Raw genomic sequence first — 21,134 nt, forward strand, 5'->3', positions numbered from 1 at the left:
GGGGAGGGGGGTGGGTGTATGCGGTGGGTGGTCCGTGGCCGGTAGGTACCTCTGGTGTGCGTGGAGTCGGGGCCGTTTCTTCGGCTGTCGTCCGTCTCTCCCGACCTGGGCACTGCAAGACAGAACAGACGGCGGTGAGAGGGGGGAGACGGGGCCCTGTAATCTGCCGGGAGAGGCGGGCAAAAATCACCCCAAATCGGCCACAGTCCCACTCACATGCACTCTGTATATCTGTCACTACACAATTACATTGTTGGCAGGTTTATATTTGTGAAGCCATGTTCTTATGCAAGACCCGGGCTTTAGTTGTTGCCCCAAACAAGCTCGGTTTAATTTAGATGCTTCGGCGATGCCACAAACAGACTGCGCTGCAGGCCCTATAATCTTCTCTAAAAATAAAATAAAAATTCACAGCAGATGCCATTTTGTGTCTTGTCACCGGTCCACATACCGCTGGTTGAATGATTTGTAGCTTGTTCGTTGGTACAGTCTACAGTCAGCCCACAAAACATTTGTGGTCTGGCAGAATCCAGCACTGTCAGAGCAAGAGTTCTTACAGTATGTGCAATCTCAATTAGCTCTTCTAGGCAGTACTTCCCTGACTGCAAACCTGATTCAAATGCAGTACGACACTGTGCCATATTTACATATTCTGTAAAACACATGAAACTGTGATGGGAATTAGAAGAGCAAAGGAAAATAAAATAACGTAACATTATTTGCAGTATGTGTAATAGAAAGTGCTGAAGAAGCAAATCTGGTTTCATTCATTTTAAATTACCATATTCTAAGTGTGCTTCTCATATGTACTTACTATCAGAGGAAATGATCTTTAAGTCTTTAATTTTGGACTAGTGGTTATAACAGGTCCTAAAGCAACAAGACTTGCTGATTTGGGCCCTTTACCCAAACATCACCAAGGCTTCAGACTGTTATCTTTGCTTCGCTTCACAGCTGGGGAATGTAATCTATAGGGTGGAGTACATGCCAGGAAAGTGGCACTGTGACCGGGAGGTCCAAATCCCATGCAACACAAAGCAGTTACACCATGAAGGAAGCTATACTTAACCTGAAACTGTTTAAGTTAATATTAAGCACAATAAGGATTATGGACCTGCCGGTGATAAGGGTTCCTGTTGATAAATTGTAGTTTTCTAACTTTACCAGTGTGTCAGAGCAGTGCATAAAGTCATAACCAACTTAGGCCCTGTCCACACGTATACGGATTTTTCTGAAAACGTAGTTTTTCCCCCCTCCGTTAAAAAAAAAAAATCCTATCCACACGACCGGCGTTTTAAAAAATATCTCCATCCACAGGAGAACGCTAAAACGATTGCCGCATGCGCAATACACCAATTGCCATGGTAACTGATGCGCGAGTTGACGTCATGACGTCAGCGTTTTCATAAAGCTCCGTTTTTCTTGTCCACACGAAGACAGAGGAGTTTTGAAAAATCTCCACCTTTGAAGGCGCTTTCAAAAAGCTTAGTTCTCAGTGACCTAAAACGCCGTTTTCGTGTGGACGGGAGGCCAAAACGGAGGGAAAAAACGACGTTTTCAGAAAAACCCGTGTACGTGTGGACAGGGCCTTAAGCTGGGTAGGTCGCTTGGTAAAAGCACCACTTGCGGCGCATAACTGAGGACCGCGGTCTCGGATCAGATCCGACCCGTGCCAGTGCCGACTGTGCCCGCGTAATTGCCGTTGCGTCGCTCAGGGATGTGGGAGGGACGCAGTCGGTAGGGATACAGCGTTGTCCTTTGCTCAGTCAACTCCTGCTGGCCGTCAGGGCACCTGTGGGTAGCTTTCTCCGCGCACGTGTATGATTGGGTCTCCTCCGCCCCCGCTCTGCGTGTACACAGCGTGCGGCTGCGGTGTGAAAAGAAGCATCTGGCTGGCAGGCGTGTGTTTAGGAGGAGAACCGCGGGTTGTCTTCACTCTCCCGAGCCGGCAGCACGGACCAAACATGAGCACGCTCGCACATAGTTTGCAAATTTGACATTCCAAATTTGGGTGGGATCGGAGATACCAAATTTAAAAAAAAAACAGAAATAACCATTTTTTTCACCATTCCGACATGCCCACCTTCCTGCTATGTTACACTGCCCACCCGTATTATGTAACGATTACCCTCAAATGAAACGAACATGCACTTACTGTACTGTCCAAATTCATAATACCAGCGCTCATACTCTGATGCACCAGGCCTGGGCTCTCGCACTGAGGAGAAACAGCAAGCACAGTTTGGCATGCATTAGCCCTGGCGCCACAATGCATTGTGGGAAGACAGCCGTAGCCGAGAGACGTCTCCACCGCTGCAATTGGCCATTCATCATCTCTACATATACTCTGCCAATCACAGCAGGTGGAAATATATGCCTCCAGCTGGTATACATCACCACTGCTGTGATTGGTCATTCATAATCTTTATATATCGCCTGCCAATCACAAACCCCCACGCACACATGGGAACAGCGGTAACCACATACACTACCTGGGACATATCTCTCTCTTGTCTTGTTTATATCAAGAGGCCCTGTGTTTTACAGTGCCACACATTGCACACATAAAGCCAGGCCTATTAGAAACACACCAACATGAATGCACTCACAGTACAAATTGAACACATGTGATAAGCCAGCACCTACGCGTATCAAAGTCATTCAACAATAGCTCTTTTCTCCCCCACACACAGCTGTGAATATAATTCATATATGCTCCTGATGTAAACCAAATGTTTGGTCCTGGGCCCCCTGTTTATGCAGATTTTTGTAAAAAGCCAATCAAAGCTGTTCTGTGAGCCCCCCCCCCCCCCCCGACCACATCCCCCCCCCCCCCCCCCGTCCCCATCCCCATCCCCTCCCCTGTCCCAAGGACCAAGTTTGAGAACCCCTATGTGACTGTTATACAATGTTCGGCCCGCAGGGGGAGACCTTCACAGCTCCCAGCTGTGCGATGGCTTACCTGCTGTTTCGGGGGGCTCTGCCTCACTCCACGTGTACCCCGAATCTGGATTAGCGTGACTAACATCTGGACAACAAAGAGAGGAGTCAGCAGCTGGCCATCAAATGCACTTAGCTCTGACTGCCAAACCACAGAGGTTTGTACATTTAAAATCCAGTGAAGATCATATTTCATTTGTTTATCTTTTATGAATTTTAACTCATATTATTAAATTGCACTGGATGCCTGAATGTTTTGTATTCAGGTCACTCTCATATGTTATCTTATCTACTGCACACAGTTTAAGGAAACGACTGGGAGATATCAGTATGCTGTTTACAACTTTGAACAGTTTACGTAAAATTATTTAGATTTAGAAGTACAATTTTATAGATTTTTTATTTTTGATGTGTATCATCATTACTTATACAGAATTGTGTCATAAACATTGCCAAGATAGTTTTTCATTTAAGCTTATTTATGCACAAGTTATAGTTGACTGACTGATGTCTCCATTGAGCCACTTTCCCGCCATTTCTGATACCTGTGGGCCGTCGAGGTCCAGCGAACCAGTCGGGGCGCGGGTACGAGGGGGGCGACCCGTTCCTCCTGGCCGAAGCTGCGAGAGACATTGAAAGGCGCTTTTGGAAGAGCTAGCACCCGGTTCGTTTCAAAGGACGGGGGCGGAGCTGTGGTCTCGTACTGAGGCCTAAACAGCCTGCGGGGGGTAAGACCAAGGCCTACCACGGAACGCAGTGTAAGGTCAGCCAACTAGCTGCTAATTTTTCTTGACCAAGTTTCCCCCCCCCCTCCCCTCCCCAGGGGGAAACAATGAATTATTGCGCTTGAAAGCTAGATTCGTGTGAATGAGAAATGTGTTTCCGCTTCCTCTGATTAACTGTGAGTTACCAGACTTCAGTGATTCAGCCAGTCATTTTACCCTCATAACTCCCTGTCCCACCTCTGAATATCAAATATGATGATGTCATCAAAAGCTGCCAATGTGTCTTCCTCCTTACATGCAACTGAAAGGCAATGTGCTGCCAAGAGGCTGTGAACTCTCTTAATTCTCCCCATTGCAGCAAAGACAAGAGAAAATGGCCGCTTTGTCAACCCAGCCAGAGTCCAAAATTAGTTGGTTTTGAAGGCTTTGCAGCTCCCTTGATGCGAATGGGGGTATCTGATTCATCAGACCGCCGTGTTCACTGAGGGGCAGGCAAGAGTCACGTTCAACTGCAGCTTACAGCAACAGGAACCGATCTCCTTTACTCCAGCGGCTAGGCAGCCATGTTTGTGTTGACTGCCAGCAGCCAGCCTGTATAGGCAATGCAGTCAGTCGGGCATGGAAGGAATGTTGTCATGGTATGAACTGAGGGGTGGGGGATGAGAACTAGATCCAAATTTGCGATAAAGAAAAGAGCTCTTGTGCTGTGGTAGAGGCATATCTGTCCTGTTTCAGTAGAGAGAGAGAGGCTTTTTGTGCTGTGGTGTGATTGATCTTTGTTGTTTTCTAGTAGGGACAGACCTGTTATGTATGCAATGGTAGAAAAACTGACTGGGATGTGTTCAGATATGGCCAGGTAATGCTCCATAGGAATTTCCCAGAGAGGTACTCTGGACCACTAGCAGAGCTGCTTGCTGACTGATAAGAACCTCAGATTGACGTGATTGCTCACTAATCTCACTCAGTACTGCTGCAGGTTCACTGTCAAACTCTGACACATGGTGCCACGACAAGTATTTTGACAAAAACACATAATTAATCTCAGCCTGTCATTTCTCTGTGATCTCTGTCGAGTTTGGACTCAAAGGATCCCCGGGTCTCCCCAACAAATCCTGGCAAGATAATCCTCGCATTAGCCCCTCTCTCTGGGATTTTCCTGTTCCAGTCTTTGCTGTTTGATTGCTTCGGGGCGAACCTACAGTATGTACTTGGATTTGAGGAGATCTCCAGTCTTTATTCCACTACTAGGGGCTTAAAACACATTTCTCATTGCATCCACTTATCGCGTGGGCGTTGATCTTCCTGGAATGTTAAACTAAACCGTGGCGCTTGTCAATGATAAATTTCTGTCACAAATAGTGCTCAGCACTCAGCTATAGCAGCAGGCTTGCCTCAGACAGTCCCACGTACTTCAGTGGAGGGAGGACAGACATATTAGGTATCATGGGAGTTGTAGGAAATGAGAAAGTAGCACATACCATGACATTGCGGAATAATATGTGCAACCTGCTTTAAACTGTGGCAGTATAATGGTTAAGGGAATAGCCTGTAACTGAAAGGTTTCAGATTCGATTCCCTAGTAGGACACTGCAGTTGTACCCTTGAGCAAGATACTCAGCCTGCATTGTTTCAGTATGTATCCAGCTGTACAAATAGATACTATGTAAAAAAAACTGCAGAAGCTGTGTAGGTTGCTCTGGATAGGAGTGTCTGCTAAATCCCTGTAGTGTCAGTATTTAGTACTGTCATTTAAAAAGCATTAGAATTAAAGTACAGAGGGACTCTTTTTCAGTCTGTTGTATGTACTGGACCGTCATTGATGATTATATCTGTTTCATAAAATCTAACAAATTTTACAGTCTTGAACAATCGCTTTTGGAAATACAATTACTTTTTGAGAAGAGATCAAGATGAACATCAAGGAATCATTTCCACTATCATAGCATCATGGTAAAGCATACTGTTATGGTAAAGAAGCCATGAAGAATTCTCAGGTATGGATATTAGAATTACAACATAAAAATTCATTTAGTCAGTGGTTAATCCAGAATGATTTTTAAAATCATTATTTAGTTACAAGTGACAGGCAGGCCATTGACTTGAGGGTCTATTTTTGATTTTCTGTGGAAAGACACACAGGGTAACAGAGAAATCTCTGCAAAATCAGGGTACCAATAGTACCTGGAACTCTTATGACTGATTTTTTTGCACCTCGACAGTAAAATCTTTAATAGTAAGTGATTCTTTATCGTAGCTTGGGTTTCGTGCGCATTTGAAAAGGGCCTGTGGTGGGCTACCCTCTCAGCTCTGGCGCGCGATGAGGTCGCTTACTGTACATGAGGTTTCGATGTGTTTATGATGTGCTGTTGGCACGCAGGGGCCCCCCAGTCACACCTGGTCTGCACACTGCACACTTACCGGGGTTGGGCTGGGCCGGCTGCGGGTTCCTGTCCGGGACCGAGGCGGGCACTCTGTTGAAAGCTGCTTGACAATAAGGAACAGGTGGAGAGCAGAGGAGAGGAGAGCAGAGCTCAGTTTATTATTTCATTTTTGTTTTGGGGGTGGGTGGGGCGGGGGGCGGCTTGTATCTTGACTGCGGTCCAGCTGTTGGGACTGGGCCCCCCCCGCTGGCCTGGTACTCATTTCCGAAGCAAGTGGAAACATGCCATATGCTGCGCTTTCATCTTGCCCCGGCATAACTTCGGCGCTGTGTACCCACAATCCACTGCTGAACGCTCTCTGTGTGGCTAGCGGTGTGGCTAGGGGCTGCTGTGGTGAAGGTCCTGACAGTTTAAACTCGGGGTCACACTCACAGTGACCTGCAGTAACACAGAGACCACCCGCTAGGCCCCTGCCCCACCCTGCCTTGCCCCCGCCCCATCCCTACCCGGCCCCGCCCATGATTCTAAAGCTTCTGATAACCCCCATGTGCCCACAGAGAGGCCCCTCAACCCTGGCCAACTTTCAGACAGCAGCCTGCCCCGCCCGTCTCTCCCTCTGTTACAGCTCAATTGGAAGCATGATTGACAGAATGTGGGCGGGCCTCAGAGGTGGAAAAGTAACTCCAGGTCCAGAAAGTCAAAGTCCTCCCCACTATTTTGTTCCGATCACCTGTATTGCTAATTAGCACAGTTCTTCAGCCAGGAGGTAGAACTAATCAGTGAAATCCGCCGGCTGAGTTTGTGGGTGGATGGAACGCGAGGCGGGACTTTTACTCCGTGACCCCCGTGCTCTCCACCTCAGGCAGGCGTCGGGGCTCACCTGGCACAGAGGGAGATCCCGGTTGCCTCCGGATGGTCGGCACTGCATCCGGCCGTCGTATACCTGTTTGATGCGGGGGGAGACGTGAGGAACATACACACACAGGAACATACACACACAGGAACATACACACACAGACGAGCCAATAACACACAGACAGCGCATCTCTCTCTTAGATCCCGGTGCCTGGTACTGATTTTCGACCACACTGGATCTGGATATATGCTGTGCAACTTACATACTGTACATTTTTCTGGCCGCTTTCATCTTGCCTCATAAGATTGATCAGCCCCTGATGTCAGCTGAGGGAAAGATAAACCAGACTATCGCTTGATCACTGATTGGTTGTTTCGTTGGCCACTCCTGAGACTGGAGAGAAGCATCGCTTTGGTCTGATGTTTGAATCATAATGGATACAACCTGTAGCTGCCCACACCCCACCTGCTTCCTGTTCTCCTGAGCTGTCGAAAACACATTCAGGGGTACAGTGCACCCCTCAGGAGTATTACTGCACCTTTTTTTTGTCTCATCTATAGCTATGCAATTTTTACTCTAGTTGCTACTTCAATTTGGTTTTAATGTCTCATGCCACATTAGCCTTGTAAAATGTCTGCAGAAAATAACATCTTCCAAAACCTATTACTGGATGTATAATGATGCATAAACTAATAATAATAATAATAATAATAATTATTATTATTATTATTATTATTATTATTATTATTATTATTATTATCTATTTTCAGGTTGTTGGCAGGGCTGATAGCACTGCTATGGTCAAACACTTGCATCACAGATCTCCTGGGCACAGGGAGATAGCTGTAAGCTTGTAGGACTCAAAGGCTTGTAGTGGGAAAGGCTTGGGCTCTGAAACAGGCAAGCTGGGCTGGTCCTGGGTACTCGGTCTGCCTCTGTGCATGCGGTCAGTGTGAGAGACGTCTCGCACACAGCTGTGTACGTACACAATCAGAGACACCATGCAGGGGTGTGTGTGTTTGTGTGTGTGTGCGCATGCATGTGTGTGTGTTTGTGCTTGTGTGTGTGTGTGTGTGTGTCCGCGTATGTTTGTGTGTGTGCATGTGTGTGTGTGTGCGCGCGCATGTGTGTCTGAGTTGTGTATGTGTGTATGTGTGTGTGTGCGCGCGCGCGCATGTTTTGAATGGAGGGTGTGTGAGTAAGGAGAAAGGAGGAGAACCCAAGCAGCAGCAGACATTCCGAGCCTTTGTGCGTCGGGCATTCACGGCAACGCTCGGCGGTGAAAAGCAAACGAGACGCTGAAGGAAGGACACACATCGGGATGATTTAGGCCGGATTCACCTTGGTTTGTGCGCGGAGAAAATCTGCTGGGGTAGGAGCTGCCCCTGAATGCTGTGGAAACAATTTATGACCAGTTAGTGCGTCTGCTCGGGAAGCACAGATGTGCCCTTTCTCAGGCTCAAAATGGGAGGGAAGGAGCTGAGAGAATACTGTACCTGGAGTCTTTCCTGGAGAATTCTGGGTCTGCCCTAAAGCACAGGAGAATATTTTACATGATTGGAAAACTGAGTTGTAACCTATTTTGACAGCACTGAACGTAAACACAAATTTAAGTTACAGGAAGCTAAAATGGGTCAAATTGATCTTTACATTTTACATTTTATTATGGACTGCAAGTAGACTTAGTCATGAATTGTAAAAGTGTTAAAAGCTTTTTTATGGACAAAACTTTATGGGAAATATCCCATTGAAGATGTAGATACAGAAACATGGCTGTCTACTCAGGACAACAAACGAGATAACACACAATAGCTACTCCAAAACTAAGCATGGTGTTTAAAACGTGCACACACGTACACACACACACGCACACACACACACACGGTGGAACTTACTGGGGCTGCTCACCGCCAAGTATGGGTGAATGCTGCCTAGATCAGAGACACAGAATCATGGTATCAACAGGGCGGCTTCAGAGGCCTCCGCTATCCCATCAGGCTTGGCGGTCGGGCAGGGCACGCCCCCCCCCCCGATCCGCTGCTGATGAGAAGCCCCCTACTGACACATTCCCCCTGTTCTACCATTGACACACTGTGTCTAGACAGGGCCCTCGTGGGGATTGGCCTCACCCAGCAGGGTTAGGAGCTGGAACCCCTCCCGTGTTTAACGGGCTGAGAGTGGATGAGGCATCATGGGTATGCTTCACGGCACCCTTTCTGTTCCAGCATCAGCGCAATCCTCCATAGGCGCGTCCACACCTTACTGACCTTGGACTGACCCAGGTACGTCCACACCTTACTGACCTTGGACTGACCTAGGCACGTCCACACCTTACTGACCTTGGACTGACCCAGGTATGTCCACACCTTACTGACCTTGGACTGACCCAGGTATGTCCACACCTTACTGACCTTGGACTGACCTTGGACTGACCTAGGCACGTCCACACCTTACTGACCTTGGACTGACCTAGGCACGTCCACACCTTACTGACCTTGGAGGCCCTCTGAGCGAAGCCTTGGTGCCGCACAGAGGCGCACGGCACACCTGCCGGGCCGACTGACTCTCCGCCGGAAAGGCCCGTCCCTGCTCCGCTCTGCGAGGGGCTTACCGGCGTCCCTGGCTTTGTGGACGACAGCGCGGGGCTTTGTACCGATGCTCGGGGGCTGGGTGGTGGTGGTGGTGGTGGTGGTGGTGGTGGTGGTCGTGGTCGGCTCCGGCGTGGTTGGCAGGACGGTGGTGACTGGGGGGGCTGGGGAGGAAAAAACAGCCTGAAAAGGTGCTCCAGTCTCTTCCGCCGTGGCTGCTGGGGAGAGGGGCGGAGCTTGGACAGCAAGCCAGGCCATCAGACACGGTAGACACCCACTGCTCTAACGGAGCATGAGTGAGACTCTAAGGGCTGCCCGCTCCTGGTCAAACGCAACACGACTCTGAATGGCATGGTACAGGAATGATGTTAAACCAAGAGAAATGGTTTAGTTTGATTTTGTGCTCAAATCATTAAGAGTGATTAAATCCTTTTTTTTCGAACATCAAAAATAAATACAATGCTTCTTTAAAATACAGAAAGCACTGAAGACAGGTTTGATGGGACCATGATGAACAAATATTGCTGGATTTCATGGCTACTCCGTCCAAATCCACCAAAAATGAGATACAATGTTGGTTTTACAAGAGCAGTAATGGTGTATCCACCCCCAAAGAAGTCTAGGTAGTTCCTTACCTGTTTTTACTATAGTGGGTCGTGCTGGGGCGTAGTCCAGGGTGGATGGGTAGATCACGCCCTTCTTTGGTTTACCCACTGAGGAAGATAAACACAGAGCTCAACGCAGCAAATCACGGAGCCTGGTAGCTCTACTGCTAGGATTTGAATATCAAAAGGTTCCTGATGACAGACTAAACACGTTTCTGGTTTCCCAGAAAGACTGTCATTAGGAGGGTTCACAGCCTGACCTGAAACGATGAAGGACTCCCTCCACTTGGGCAGGGACAGGGAGCGTATGCTGTTGGAGAAGCTGCCCTTGTAGGACGACTGTCCCGCCGTCTTCTTGACGATCACCTTGCCGCCAATGTTAGTAATGATTCCGCTGAAAAAACACAAGGCTGGACTGTGCTCTTCAGAACACTTCCCACTCTGCACACAGACATTAAAACTCTCTCCTCTAGGAGCAAAGCTGTGTCAGTGTCCCTTTTGATGAACCCAAATGGGCCCTTGTCTTTCGGGTTAGACCAAAGTTCTACTTTGACCGCGCCCCTGTACATACCTGTGGATGGCAGCGTTGCAGATGCTGGAGATGGATGCGAACACGCCTGTCCCGTACACTGGCTGCTTAGTCTCCCTACAGTCAGCAGGGCATTTTGCAATGAATTCCTGGAGATTGATCTTCCCTGCCCTCACATCACACTCTATAGCAGGAACAACTGCAACAGCACAATTTTCTTGGGTTAGTCTTACGTAACTAACATAATAATAATTATAGTAACGATGATAATAATAATAATATGTACTTACCTTGTCTTTGCTTCTTGTTCTTCCCATTTGGCCTAGCTTCATTGCTGCAGGTAAGCAGCAAAGCTGGTGATGTGGAGAAATAGGGATTACGAATCAAGAGCATGACCCGGATCACAGGCTGTCCCCTCTGAACACAGGATTTTATACTGAATATTTACTTTCTTCTTTTATTTTGTAAGTTGGAACTGTATACAGTGTGTGTTGTGGGTGTTCTGATATAGCTGTAATGTTAGCAGTGGGTTATCAATGTAAGCACGCACAAAGAACAAAACCCACTTGATGACATATTACCATCCCAAGTGTTGGGAATCAATTACCATCCCAAATGTCAAGAGTCCCCAGGCTGTGGTTAGCATGTACTGTAGGCAGTACTGTGTTTCAATGTCAGGTACTAATGAAAAGCTTCTTTGTGTAGTTTCCTTCATTCAGACCTTCCTGTGCAATGTGCTTCACAAGTTCATCAGCAGTTCAGTGCAAACTCCTGGCCAAATTTCACATAATATTAGGCCAATGTATCACATCTCACGCCTCCAAGCAGCTATCAAGTGGTCCCACAGGCTCACTGCCATTGCTGTGCTTGGATCTGTCTGGCTCTCTTTCAGATCCATAGATGTAAGTACACCAGCATGCATTTGAGCTGCACGGTGGTGCTGTGGTCAGGTTAGGGTGATGTGGATTCAGTGATGTGACACTTTTTGTTGAGATTCATTCCCAGAGTCACAGGAGTGATTTATTTCTTCTTTGCCAAAAGTAATAGCAAGTATACATGACCCATGGATTTTATTTGGCAATGGGCCCTGTCATGCATGAAAAGCTGCAGCATTCGATCCAAAGTAGGAACAGAATGTCAGGCCCTGATAGGTTGAATCTCCTTTGAATCTTCTTGGTCAATTTAACGTCCTAGGATCTGATTCTTTCCCATATCAATGTTTCAGCTGAGGCACCGTAAGTCAGGTCAATGCAACAGAAAGTGAGAAGCACAGAACACACGTTTCCCAGGAGCACTTATGAAGCTTGCCAGTGAAACGCTGTGAGTAACTTATCTAAACATGAGTCAGGTGGGCTTCTCTACCTTTACTAGCAAAGAGACCGTTGGCTGTTGGAAGTTTTAAAAAATAGTTGAAATCATACCAACACAGAAGGTAGTGAGAGATGCTGTGTACATGGTGGGGGGCAGGGGTCTCACTGGTCCACAGTTTTATTCTGATGTCTTCCCAGGCCTCCTCCGTTGCACCTGTTGTGAGAGAATTGGAGTGGTTGCCATAGGAGCAGTTGTCACAAGAACCCTCACTGTGGTACACCCATAGAACCGCTCCTCCTCCAAAGCCAGCATGGCTGTAAAACTCAACACCCAGAGAACTGCTCCTCCTCCAAAGACCGTATGGGTCTAACACCCAGAGAACTGGTCCATCTCCAAAGCCAGCATGGGTCTAAAACTTAACACCCAGAGAACTGGTCCTTCACCAAATACAGTATGGGTCTAAAACTTAACATCCAGAGAACTGGTCCACCTCCAAAGCCAGCATGGCTCTAAAACTCAACACCCAGAGAACTGGTCCTTCACCAAATACAGTATGGGTCTAAAACTTAACATCCAGAAAACTGGTCCTCCTACAAAGAACTCAATACCTGGAGGACTGTAAGTGTTTTATTATATTTTTCAGCTTGTGCTCCTCCTTCAGATTGCACACTCTGGTTTAAGTAATAAATTGACTGGAGCCATTGTGCCTTGCTAATTGGTTGGAAAACCCAGCATACACAACACCTCCACAGGGAACTGATCCACATAGAAAGCGTGGCCTCTGCTATCTTCACCCCCCAGCTGCTAATGTGTCCTGCTGTTTCCTGTGCACACATTCTCGGCTTGTTCATAACCCACCGGCCTTATAATTAAACAAAAAAAAATTTTAATTCCCTTTTAATCTGTGACTGTCAGCCTGTTGGCATCCGCCCACGCAGCATGCACGCGCAGGCAGCGGAGGCAAATCTGCATGCAGGAATGTTTGCAGTGCATTAGCCGCGAGCGTCTCTCTGCGATCCATCTAATGATTATGCTAACGAGGGGCAGAAACGACCAGGCCTGTATCAACAACACCGTCAAGCCTCTTATCATGCAAGAAACAGTCCTGTCTCCCTGCTGCAACACAGGCAGCTTTAATGATTGAGCCTGTTAATACACAGTGATGGTTCATGCTATTAATGTTAACTATATTCAGTAATTGTGTGTGATAACTAATTCTAACTGTTACAACAGGGATGGATGTAATTGTCAGTGATGACCGCGAGTCTCTGTACTCATCTGCATGCAACAAGGATTGATGCTAGAACAGGCCTTCAAAGGCTGGCACCTAGCCCTTAGGTTTGCTGGAAATATTATCAGAGACGCAGATCTGTATTTTGATTTTTAATTTGGCATCTCCAGTCCCACCCGAATTTGGAATGTCCAATTTGCAAACTATGTACAAGCGTTATCATATGCACCCCCGCTGTCAGCTCCTCTGAAACGAGCAGTGTCAGCCAGCTGCTTCTTCTCACAACCCAGCTACAAGCCATGCATGCGCAGACCGAGGGTGGAGGAGACCCAATCGTATGCGTGCACAGAGAGCGGGGCTGGAGGAGACCCAATCATACACGTGCACAGAGAGTGGGGGGGTGGAGGAGACCCAATCATACACGTGCACAGAGAGTGGGGGGGTGGAGGAGACCCAATCATACACGTGCACAGAGAGTGGGGCTGGAGAAGACCCAATCATACACGTACACAGAGAGTGGGGGGGTGGAGGAGACCCAATCATACCCGTGCACAGAGAGCGGGGGGGTGGAGGAGACCCAATCATACGCGTGCACAGAGAGCAAGCCACGGCCAACAGGGGTCCCTTGAGCAATGAATGCTGCAATCCCTGCCAACTGAATCCCTCCTGTAAACCCCTTGGGTAATGCAAAGCCAATTGAGTGCCGCCCCTGCAAGCAGTCGTGTTTCCAAATGAGCTCACAGCAGCCCCAGATCTGTATTTTTTAACACTGAGAGGCAAATCCACTAAGAAAATTACTGAGCAATGTTGTGCAACAGCTGTGCACGCCATCCATGCAATATTAACAATGGATTCACAGAAATATTGATGCAAATTATGTAACTGCACAAGCACGCCCTGATAACTAGTGAGCATAGTAAACAAGTACAATATTATTTCACATAAGTTTCTGTATTTTTTGAGCTTGTACACAGCCTACGGTTGTGCCAAGCTTAATGTCCTCTGTGGCATTAATTTGCATCAGCACAATTATTTTTTTCAGTCAAAAAGTCAAGTCAATGGATGCACATTGACAGGATACAGTGATATTCATTGGAATTTGGGATTACAGGGATTCATTTTAGTTTGGGCACACATAGTGGCACAGGAACAATAATCACTTAAAATACCCCATTGCACAACAAAATCGGTTGAATGACTATCAAATGTATTTCTACAATATTTATTTTGCAACTTCATCTGAACCAATAGCACTAGGCCATTTTAAATGAATTCATTTTATTAAAGTAACATAGCTCTTAGAACCATCTGTAATATCTGTCTCCAGACAATGAAATAGCCAGCTTAAATTTAATTAGAAATCAAGTCACAGCAGTCAAGTTCAATGTCATCTTTGCTGTCTATCATTTCTAGTATAGTATGACTCAGCCTGCCCTGATGAAAAATTCCTGTCTCTGTTCACCTAAAGTGGGATACCCATGCACAGAAGATCCATTTCACCACCAAGTTCCAGGTGATCTTTAAACAAAAACATGCTTATTGCAAGTGGTAAATTGTGTTTATCTTTGTGACTCAGACATGCCCTGTAGTGAGTCCAGTTTGCATAAAAAAACTCACTTTTAGCACTAACATTTAAGCAGATAGCAATTTATATACTGTATGCATGACCCAGACAATGCACTGTGTTGCTATTTCTCTGGTAGTGCAGTTTCATGCACTTCTCACCCACTGTAGGTGCTTTCTGAATCGTGTACTTTATTCTGGTACTTACGACAGGTTAATGGGTGGCAACAATTGTGCTCCATTTATGGGTTCCCCCTTGAAAGGTCAAACTCTCTACCACTGAAACTGAAATCTTCTCATTTGATTCACCTTATAAATATTAATGAAGGTGCTTGACCAAAGACATTACTATGGCAACAGATGCTCCATCTGCTGGCACATAGTCAGGAAGTGGAGAGGGCAGAAGGAGCAAAGGTAGTGAGTATCTGGTTGCGAAACAATATCTATGGAAATATGACAGTTGTTCTCCCAATGAGTAAATCCTAATTAACATGGCCCATTCACACTAAAGATGTCACCCAAATTCAACAGTAGTGATGGTTTCTTGAAGTCACGCTACTCTTTCAGTCAGTGAAACAGGCTCCCTATATAATTAGACATGTATATGCAAAGTCACGAACTTCTCGTTAACTAAGCCTGGAATATACTTTAAAATTAATTTGTTAGTGCACAAAACAGGGGCTGTCAACATGTGCGTCCAAAGAAAACCAAGGTTTCTCTAACAGTTGCCAACAGCAACAATCAAAAGGAATGACTGTCGCATTAATTTTACATGTGATATAGGTTTGATTGTATTTAGACCAGGTTCTCTGTCTATACGAGAAGCCAGGAAGTAGATATGTTGCCCATGCAGTTGAAAATGTGGTCAGTAAGCTTAAATCCTCATGGATACTCAACCCTGTCCTGACTCCACCATTTGGCTGGGTATTTTACGGCAGTTGGCTAACACAGCCTGCCAGGCAGCTAAGGTAGCTAACCCGCTGCACCATATTCTGTTCACATGGACAGCTCCAGCAATCTTGTGTGTGTCAGTGAAAGCAACCACAGAGGCTTTTCAGCAGCTTGGTATTTTTTGTTTTTAAACCAAAAATAGGCAAATCTGGTAATACATTGTATGTGCCTGCCACCCCCCCCCCCCCTAACAAATCTGTGGGCACACCCTTCTTCCCTCCACCCCGACTCACCCCCGAGGCATATAACTCCTCTGTATCTCACAAATTTGGATTTCAGGAACTTGGACGTCAGATTCTATGAATTTTGTCTCAGGTTATAAAATCACAGTTGCAATAATGACAGCAAATGCAGGACATGCAAAACCAAACCCAACACTGTTGCCATGCGACATGCGACTCCTTTTATGTTCACTAGAATTATTACAATGTAGTTAAGTTGTTGTTAAGAGCTTGTATTATACAATAACAACACCGCCTGTGTGGAAGCTTGATTATATGGAGACTATCCCATCATGCATTTCACTCACATGCCTGTTCCTGCGTTTGGTTAGCTTCACAGGCATCGCCTCATTCCTGCTCTTTCTGTCAGCGTGAAGCCTGCTTCAGAGTCCTCGCTATGAACCACATTTTCTGATCTGTCAGCAGTGGCGCCAGAGGCAGCTTATCTTTCACACTGGCTCAACGATTGGAGCCTAATAAAATTAAATATGACCCCTGGAGGCACTGTGAGCTGGCCCATCAGCGAGGGAACATTGGTCTGAAATCTGTGAATTCTCTTTTCTTTGGAGTTAGGACCTGTTACTGTTTATTTATGAGAGGCCGTCTCAGATATACCCATAGGGATGAACAGCTTGCCAGTTTTTGAATCACGAACAGACAGCTGTTGTTTTAGAATTGCGCATTAACCTTCATTATACTGTATCTGGTGGAGGTGGGGTGCTTTCATTGCTGCAACAGGTTCCCAATCTCTGGCCCTGAACAATTTGATGGACACAGAAAGCAGTTGATTACAGCGCACCACGATATATGCAGCACATAACTTCAGACAAGGTAAGGGATCAACTTCAGCTTTTACTAATCCCGCAGAGAATAAGCTTTCACACTCTGGTAATTTCAGTCAAACCACAGCCCTATAAAAACATTCATTATGTGTGTCCAGAACTCCCTTTGCAATACTATGGCTATTCCCTCCACAGACACTGAAACATTGCCTTTCTTTTCCGCTCTGACAGTTAATCCCCTTCTAGCACACTCACACAACCCCCCAACGGCAAGCTGATGGTTTCACCCAAGCTGAGGGAAACAAAAAGAAAGTGAATGTGGAGTTCACATGTCGAATTAAGGTGTCAGGTAACAGATTCCAAAAGGCCATTTTCCAAAAATCTGTCATTTCATCATCATAAGTCTTACCCTTCCCCCCACCCCCCCACACACCTATTATGGGGAGTGGTCCTCCTGCTTCCTTTTTTAGCCTGTTTAATCTTGCGGTGATGTAACATGATGCGTTTTTATTTGATATTGGGGCAGACATTTTTTTCAGCCTCACCGATCTGTGAGGTTGAACACATAGTGCTCATGTGATGTCATGTTCCCCCCATCCACTCGCTGCCAATTTTTTCTACTCCACTTTGTATGTCATCCAGATAAATGCTCCAATACTGCCCACAGGTGCATCATGTACAGGGCTGCCGCATCTGGGTCAGTTCACTTGTTGAACACCTTTGAACATTGTTATCCAGCATTTCAAATACAAATCTACTGATGCAGTTGAGGGTGAGAGCCACACTACAGGGCTAGATCAAAACACTGCCTGAAGGTTCCATTGCCTAATGCAACCTGAAGCCTGGTTACCAACCTCAGACTCCCGCTTTCTCACACTGCTGCCCCTGACAGACGATCAGCGACAACTAGAAACCACCCAAACGCACACATGCATATTCCACATGCTAGAGGTTAAAGCTGTACTCTGAGCACTTATTTCAGTTAAACTACAGTTTTATTGCTAACATAGCATACAGAAAACAATACAACTGCTATTTTTGTAATCAACGCAAAGTTGACTGATTAGGCTGACAGAGTGCAGTGAAAGAGACACAGGCCTTCAGACCTGCACAAGGGTTACACAGTAGGCAGGAAAATCAGTTTATGTAATTGCTCATTTTAAACGGCTTATCGCGGAAAAATCTCCAACGATCCAGTGGAATGGAACAGCTTTGGCGCGTTGCTTTGTCTCTTAAACGGCACCAGTGCGCTAATCTCACTGTAATCTCTAAATTCCCCGCGCGGTGCCCCCTCTCCACCTGCGCACTCGTGGAAAATTAAACTGCAAGGGTGTGAGAAGAAGTGATCACGGGCTGAATTCTTCCCGCCCGTGGTTTTCCCAGAAGTCAGCTGCTTAGTTTCCCATGGCGAGCAGCGCAGCGCTTTGTGGAGCGCGGGGTGTCTGTCGAGCCCTCAGGTGAGATGACGGGCGAAGCAGGAAGTTGCCCCGGTTCCCCGCTCATTCAGAAAGGGCCACCGGGGACGCAGAAGTCACACGGTCGCCGGCGGAACTCCGCGTCTGTCCGACGCCCCGCCCTCCTGTTCCCCCGTACGCCTACCGTTTTGGCCGGTGGACAATGCAAGCGCATACCAGGGGAATAAAATCCCCGCATTCAAAAAAAACGCTTAGTTTCAAGCTCAGATTTCAAACAGGATGACAGCAAGCTGAGTCTCTGTTTTCTCACTGGCTTCTCTCCACCTGCACTTAGAACTGAAAACAGCTGGACAGACCCTGCCTTCTCAGTGGCTGCTTCTGAAAATAAATAAAATTTAAAAAAAACTTTCACTTCAGATATAAAAAAATAGTTGTGGTGTTGTTTTGCGGAAATATTTAGCATTCTAAGAAATCCTCTCATCTCCTGCCAGTGGTACACTGATAAGTGGGCATGTTTCATGTGATTTAAAACACAATACTACCCAAGCATGGTTTTCTGTATCTTTGGGTGTATCAGCCAAGCCAAATGACTTAGACGTAGCAGGTGTCTGTGGTGGGTGTGCGCACCAGTTTTAAGTGCCTTTCTTGTTACCAAGGAGGTGCTCAGCTTTCACAGAATGTACTGTGCAAGCCAAGGATAGCACTGGACTGACAACTCTGTTTCATGAGGGTAGAAACTGAACCACACTTCCTTTGGGAGATTTTTCACAAAAGGGAATTTTAAGCTCTTTCTAGAACAGCTCTCATTGAGGCGGAACAGGTACATTATGACCTCACAATGCCTTGTATTGTTTCCCTTTTGCTTTGTGTGACAGGCCTACAGGGAAGTGAGGGATGTGTTTTGTGTAATGGAACGTCTATGGTGTGGGTAATGCTGACTGAGAGAGGCCTTCTCGGAGGGCCTGCGGGCGTATGCATTCTGCAGCACGTCTCTGTGTCTTCCTTATGGCCGAGAGCCATGGAAAGACGGCTATGAGTTTCCAATCGCGTCCGTGGCAGTGCACGATTGGTCCTGGGGACAGATCAGCCAGGAAGCCAGAAGAGCTTGTCCTCACATGACCATGGGGTAGTTTAATACCTCAGCTACTCTCCTGTGTAAGTCTCTCTGTGCACAGAAAGATTTCTGCAGCTCAGACTATGCTCAGTCATTATAATGCCAAAACCTCTGCTGAGCAAAAGCTCTACAGAGAAAAATGTATGCATATTTAAACTTCTGCAGTATAAAATCAGTTCAATGCAAAATCTGCAGACCAAAATATCTAAATAAGGATATAGAATACGAGATTGCTATATTGGAAAATATCATGCTGATATGCTAGTGTGCTGTTCTTTCCCAGTCTACCCTTGCTGGGTTTTTCTCTGATTCATTCATAGTATTAAGCATATGGGCCAAAGAATAATGCATAGCCTGTCTGCATGTTATTACACATAATTCATAATTACATTTTTACAAGGTAAAGATATCAGGTGATTATTGGCACGGGTGGTTTGTCAGATAACGTTTTATCGTATTATGGTATATTGTAATGCGTAAAAGGGGTAAAACTCCTGTGGGTAAAACTCCTGTCCACATAGCTAGGTGGGTGGGTGTGTTCCCTGAGGCAAAATATAGGGGACACTACCTGGCAAAGTTACTGGTGTATACAGTAGTTTTCCCGAAAACAGACATAACCAGATTCACAATGCGTTATGTGTGTTTCACTAAATATAGCGTGTGTTTCCCTGTTTAACCTGCAGAGAAATCACAACAGAGCAGAATCTGATTGCTGCTGATTTTCACTGGAAGAACTACCACCAGAGGTGCCACAGAAGTTTGAAAAACCAAGAAGAGAAATCAAAAGTATGCAAGAGTATTCTGAGCTTTTCTCTTGTGGTTCCTGAGAGAAACTGTTTGCATGCCTGTGAAATCTGTGGGTCGGTACAGGAGCCGGTTTTCAGAATGGGCATTCTGGACAATATCACAGACAGAAACATATTGCTTAGAGCGATGCAGCCTGGACTATTTCAGCCTTCTTGGTTAGGATAACAAAACTATGAAATAGCGTGGATAAAAGCAGCCCGTGTGCAAACGGGAAACGCAGGGAGGGGTCATGTTTTAGAAAATGGCAAGCATGGGAATCTTACTGGGGGTGCGGCCTTTTGTGTTTAGATTGAAATACGCTAAAGCGTGATGAGAATGTAATCCGAGGAAAGAGCAAGATCCAGACAAGCATGCAAGCTTTGACTTGAACCTCCCTCCCCATGTGCCATGCAGTGGCAAAACCATATCCTATTAGAGGCTGTCCCAGGTACAAAATATTAAGGTCATTTAAAAAAAATCTGAATTATACATTGAAAAATAAAAGGAAACAAGCAAAAAGTTCTCAACAGAACGTTTATGCATCTAAAGATGTGGAAGGATCGATTATGGACATATTCTGTGGAGGGGCTGGGGTCTCCCCTGTGACATTGAGAGCTGGTTACCTTTAGAAGGTTTTGAAATAAAAATAGAGACAGTATGTCCCCAAAAGTTTGCCACAACATTTTGCCAAGTAGTTTTGCATTTTGTCCTGCAGGGGCAGTGCCAGGTGGCTGTTTTATGTTTACAGACTTTAGTGGGTTTTTTTTGTTTGTTTGGTTTTTTTTTCCTTTAGGAGGTATGTTGCTATAATGTGTGAGTCTGTTTAAGCTTTCTTGTGGACTCCATCAGACAACAGTTTCAATCAGTTTGTCAGATTTAATAATAATTTTCTGAATGGGATTGCGATTGTAACTGAACAATTAATCTGGCAAGTATGTTTGTTAAAAAAAGAAAAATAAGCGTTGCCAACTTTTAAAACTATCCAAGGTTACGACGACTTTCCACAAAAGCGCATAAATATGTTAGATACAATCAGTTGGCATTGGCCGTGCGTGGAGCTGACCGCCCCAAGGTAGTTTCAGATGTGATCTGAAGAGGGGGTGCTAGTTTGGAAAATCTCAGAGAAAATTGCTGTT

At 46.0% G+C, this 21,134-nt stretch overlaps 1 protein-coding gene across 6 annotated transcripts in view; it reads right to left on the bottom strand.

Annotated features, from left to right (window-relative positions):
* Window positions 1-21,134, bottom strand: part of vit (vitrin) — a 31,395-nt gene that overhangs the window by 9,385 nt on the left and 876 nt on the right. For 3 of the 6 annotated variants that reach the window (XM_035401068.1, XM_035401073.1, XM_035401070.1), the window contains exons 2-16: window positions 12,046-12,148; window positions 10,915-10,977; window positions 10,667-10,823; window positions 10,356-10,489; window positions 10,126-10,203; window positions 9,514-9,654; window positions 8,798-8,833; window positions 8,399-8,431; window positions 8,244-8,294; window positions 6,927-6,989; window positions 6,084-6,146; window positions 3,486-3,560; window positions 2,963-3,028; window positions 2,156-2,218; window positions 50-112 (exon numbers count right to left, since the gene is read on the bottom strand). In XM_035401068.1, the coding sequence (XP_035256959.1) occupies window positions 50-112; window positions 2,156-2,218; window positions 2,963-3,028; window positions 3,486-3,560; window positions 6,084-6,146; window positions 6,927-6,989; window positions 8,244-8,294; window positions 8,399-8,431; window positions 8,798-8,833; window positions 9,514-9,654; window positions 10,126-10,203; window positions 10,356-10,489; window positions 10,667-10,823; window positions 10,915-10,977; window positions 12,046-12,079 (1,120 nt within the window). In that variant the 5' untranslated portion in view covers window positions 12,080-12,148. The remainder of the gene's footprint in view (window positions 1-49; window positions 113-2,155; window positions 2,219-2,962; window positions 3,029-3,485; window positions 3,561-6,083; window positions 6,147-6,926; window positions 6,990-8,243; window positions 8,295-8,398; window positions 8,432-8,797; window positions 8,834-9,513; window positions 9,655-10,125; window positions 10,204-10,355; window positions 10,490-10,666; window positions 10,824-10,914; window positions 10,978-12,045; window positions 12,149-21,134) is intronic. The other 3 variants (XM_035401072.1, XM_035401071.1, XM_035401069.1) reach the window with 2 other exon arrangements.

The sequence above is a fragment of the Anguilla anguilla genome, chromosome 18, assembly GCF_013347855.1.
Source record: "Anguilla anguilla isolate fAngAng1 chromosome 18, fAngAng1.pri, whole genome shotgun sequence".
Lineage (NCBI taxonomy): Eukaryota > Metazoa > Chordata > Actinopteri > Anguilliformes > Anguillidae > Anguilla > Anguilla anguilla.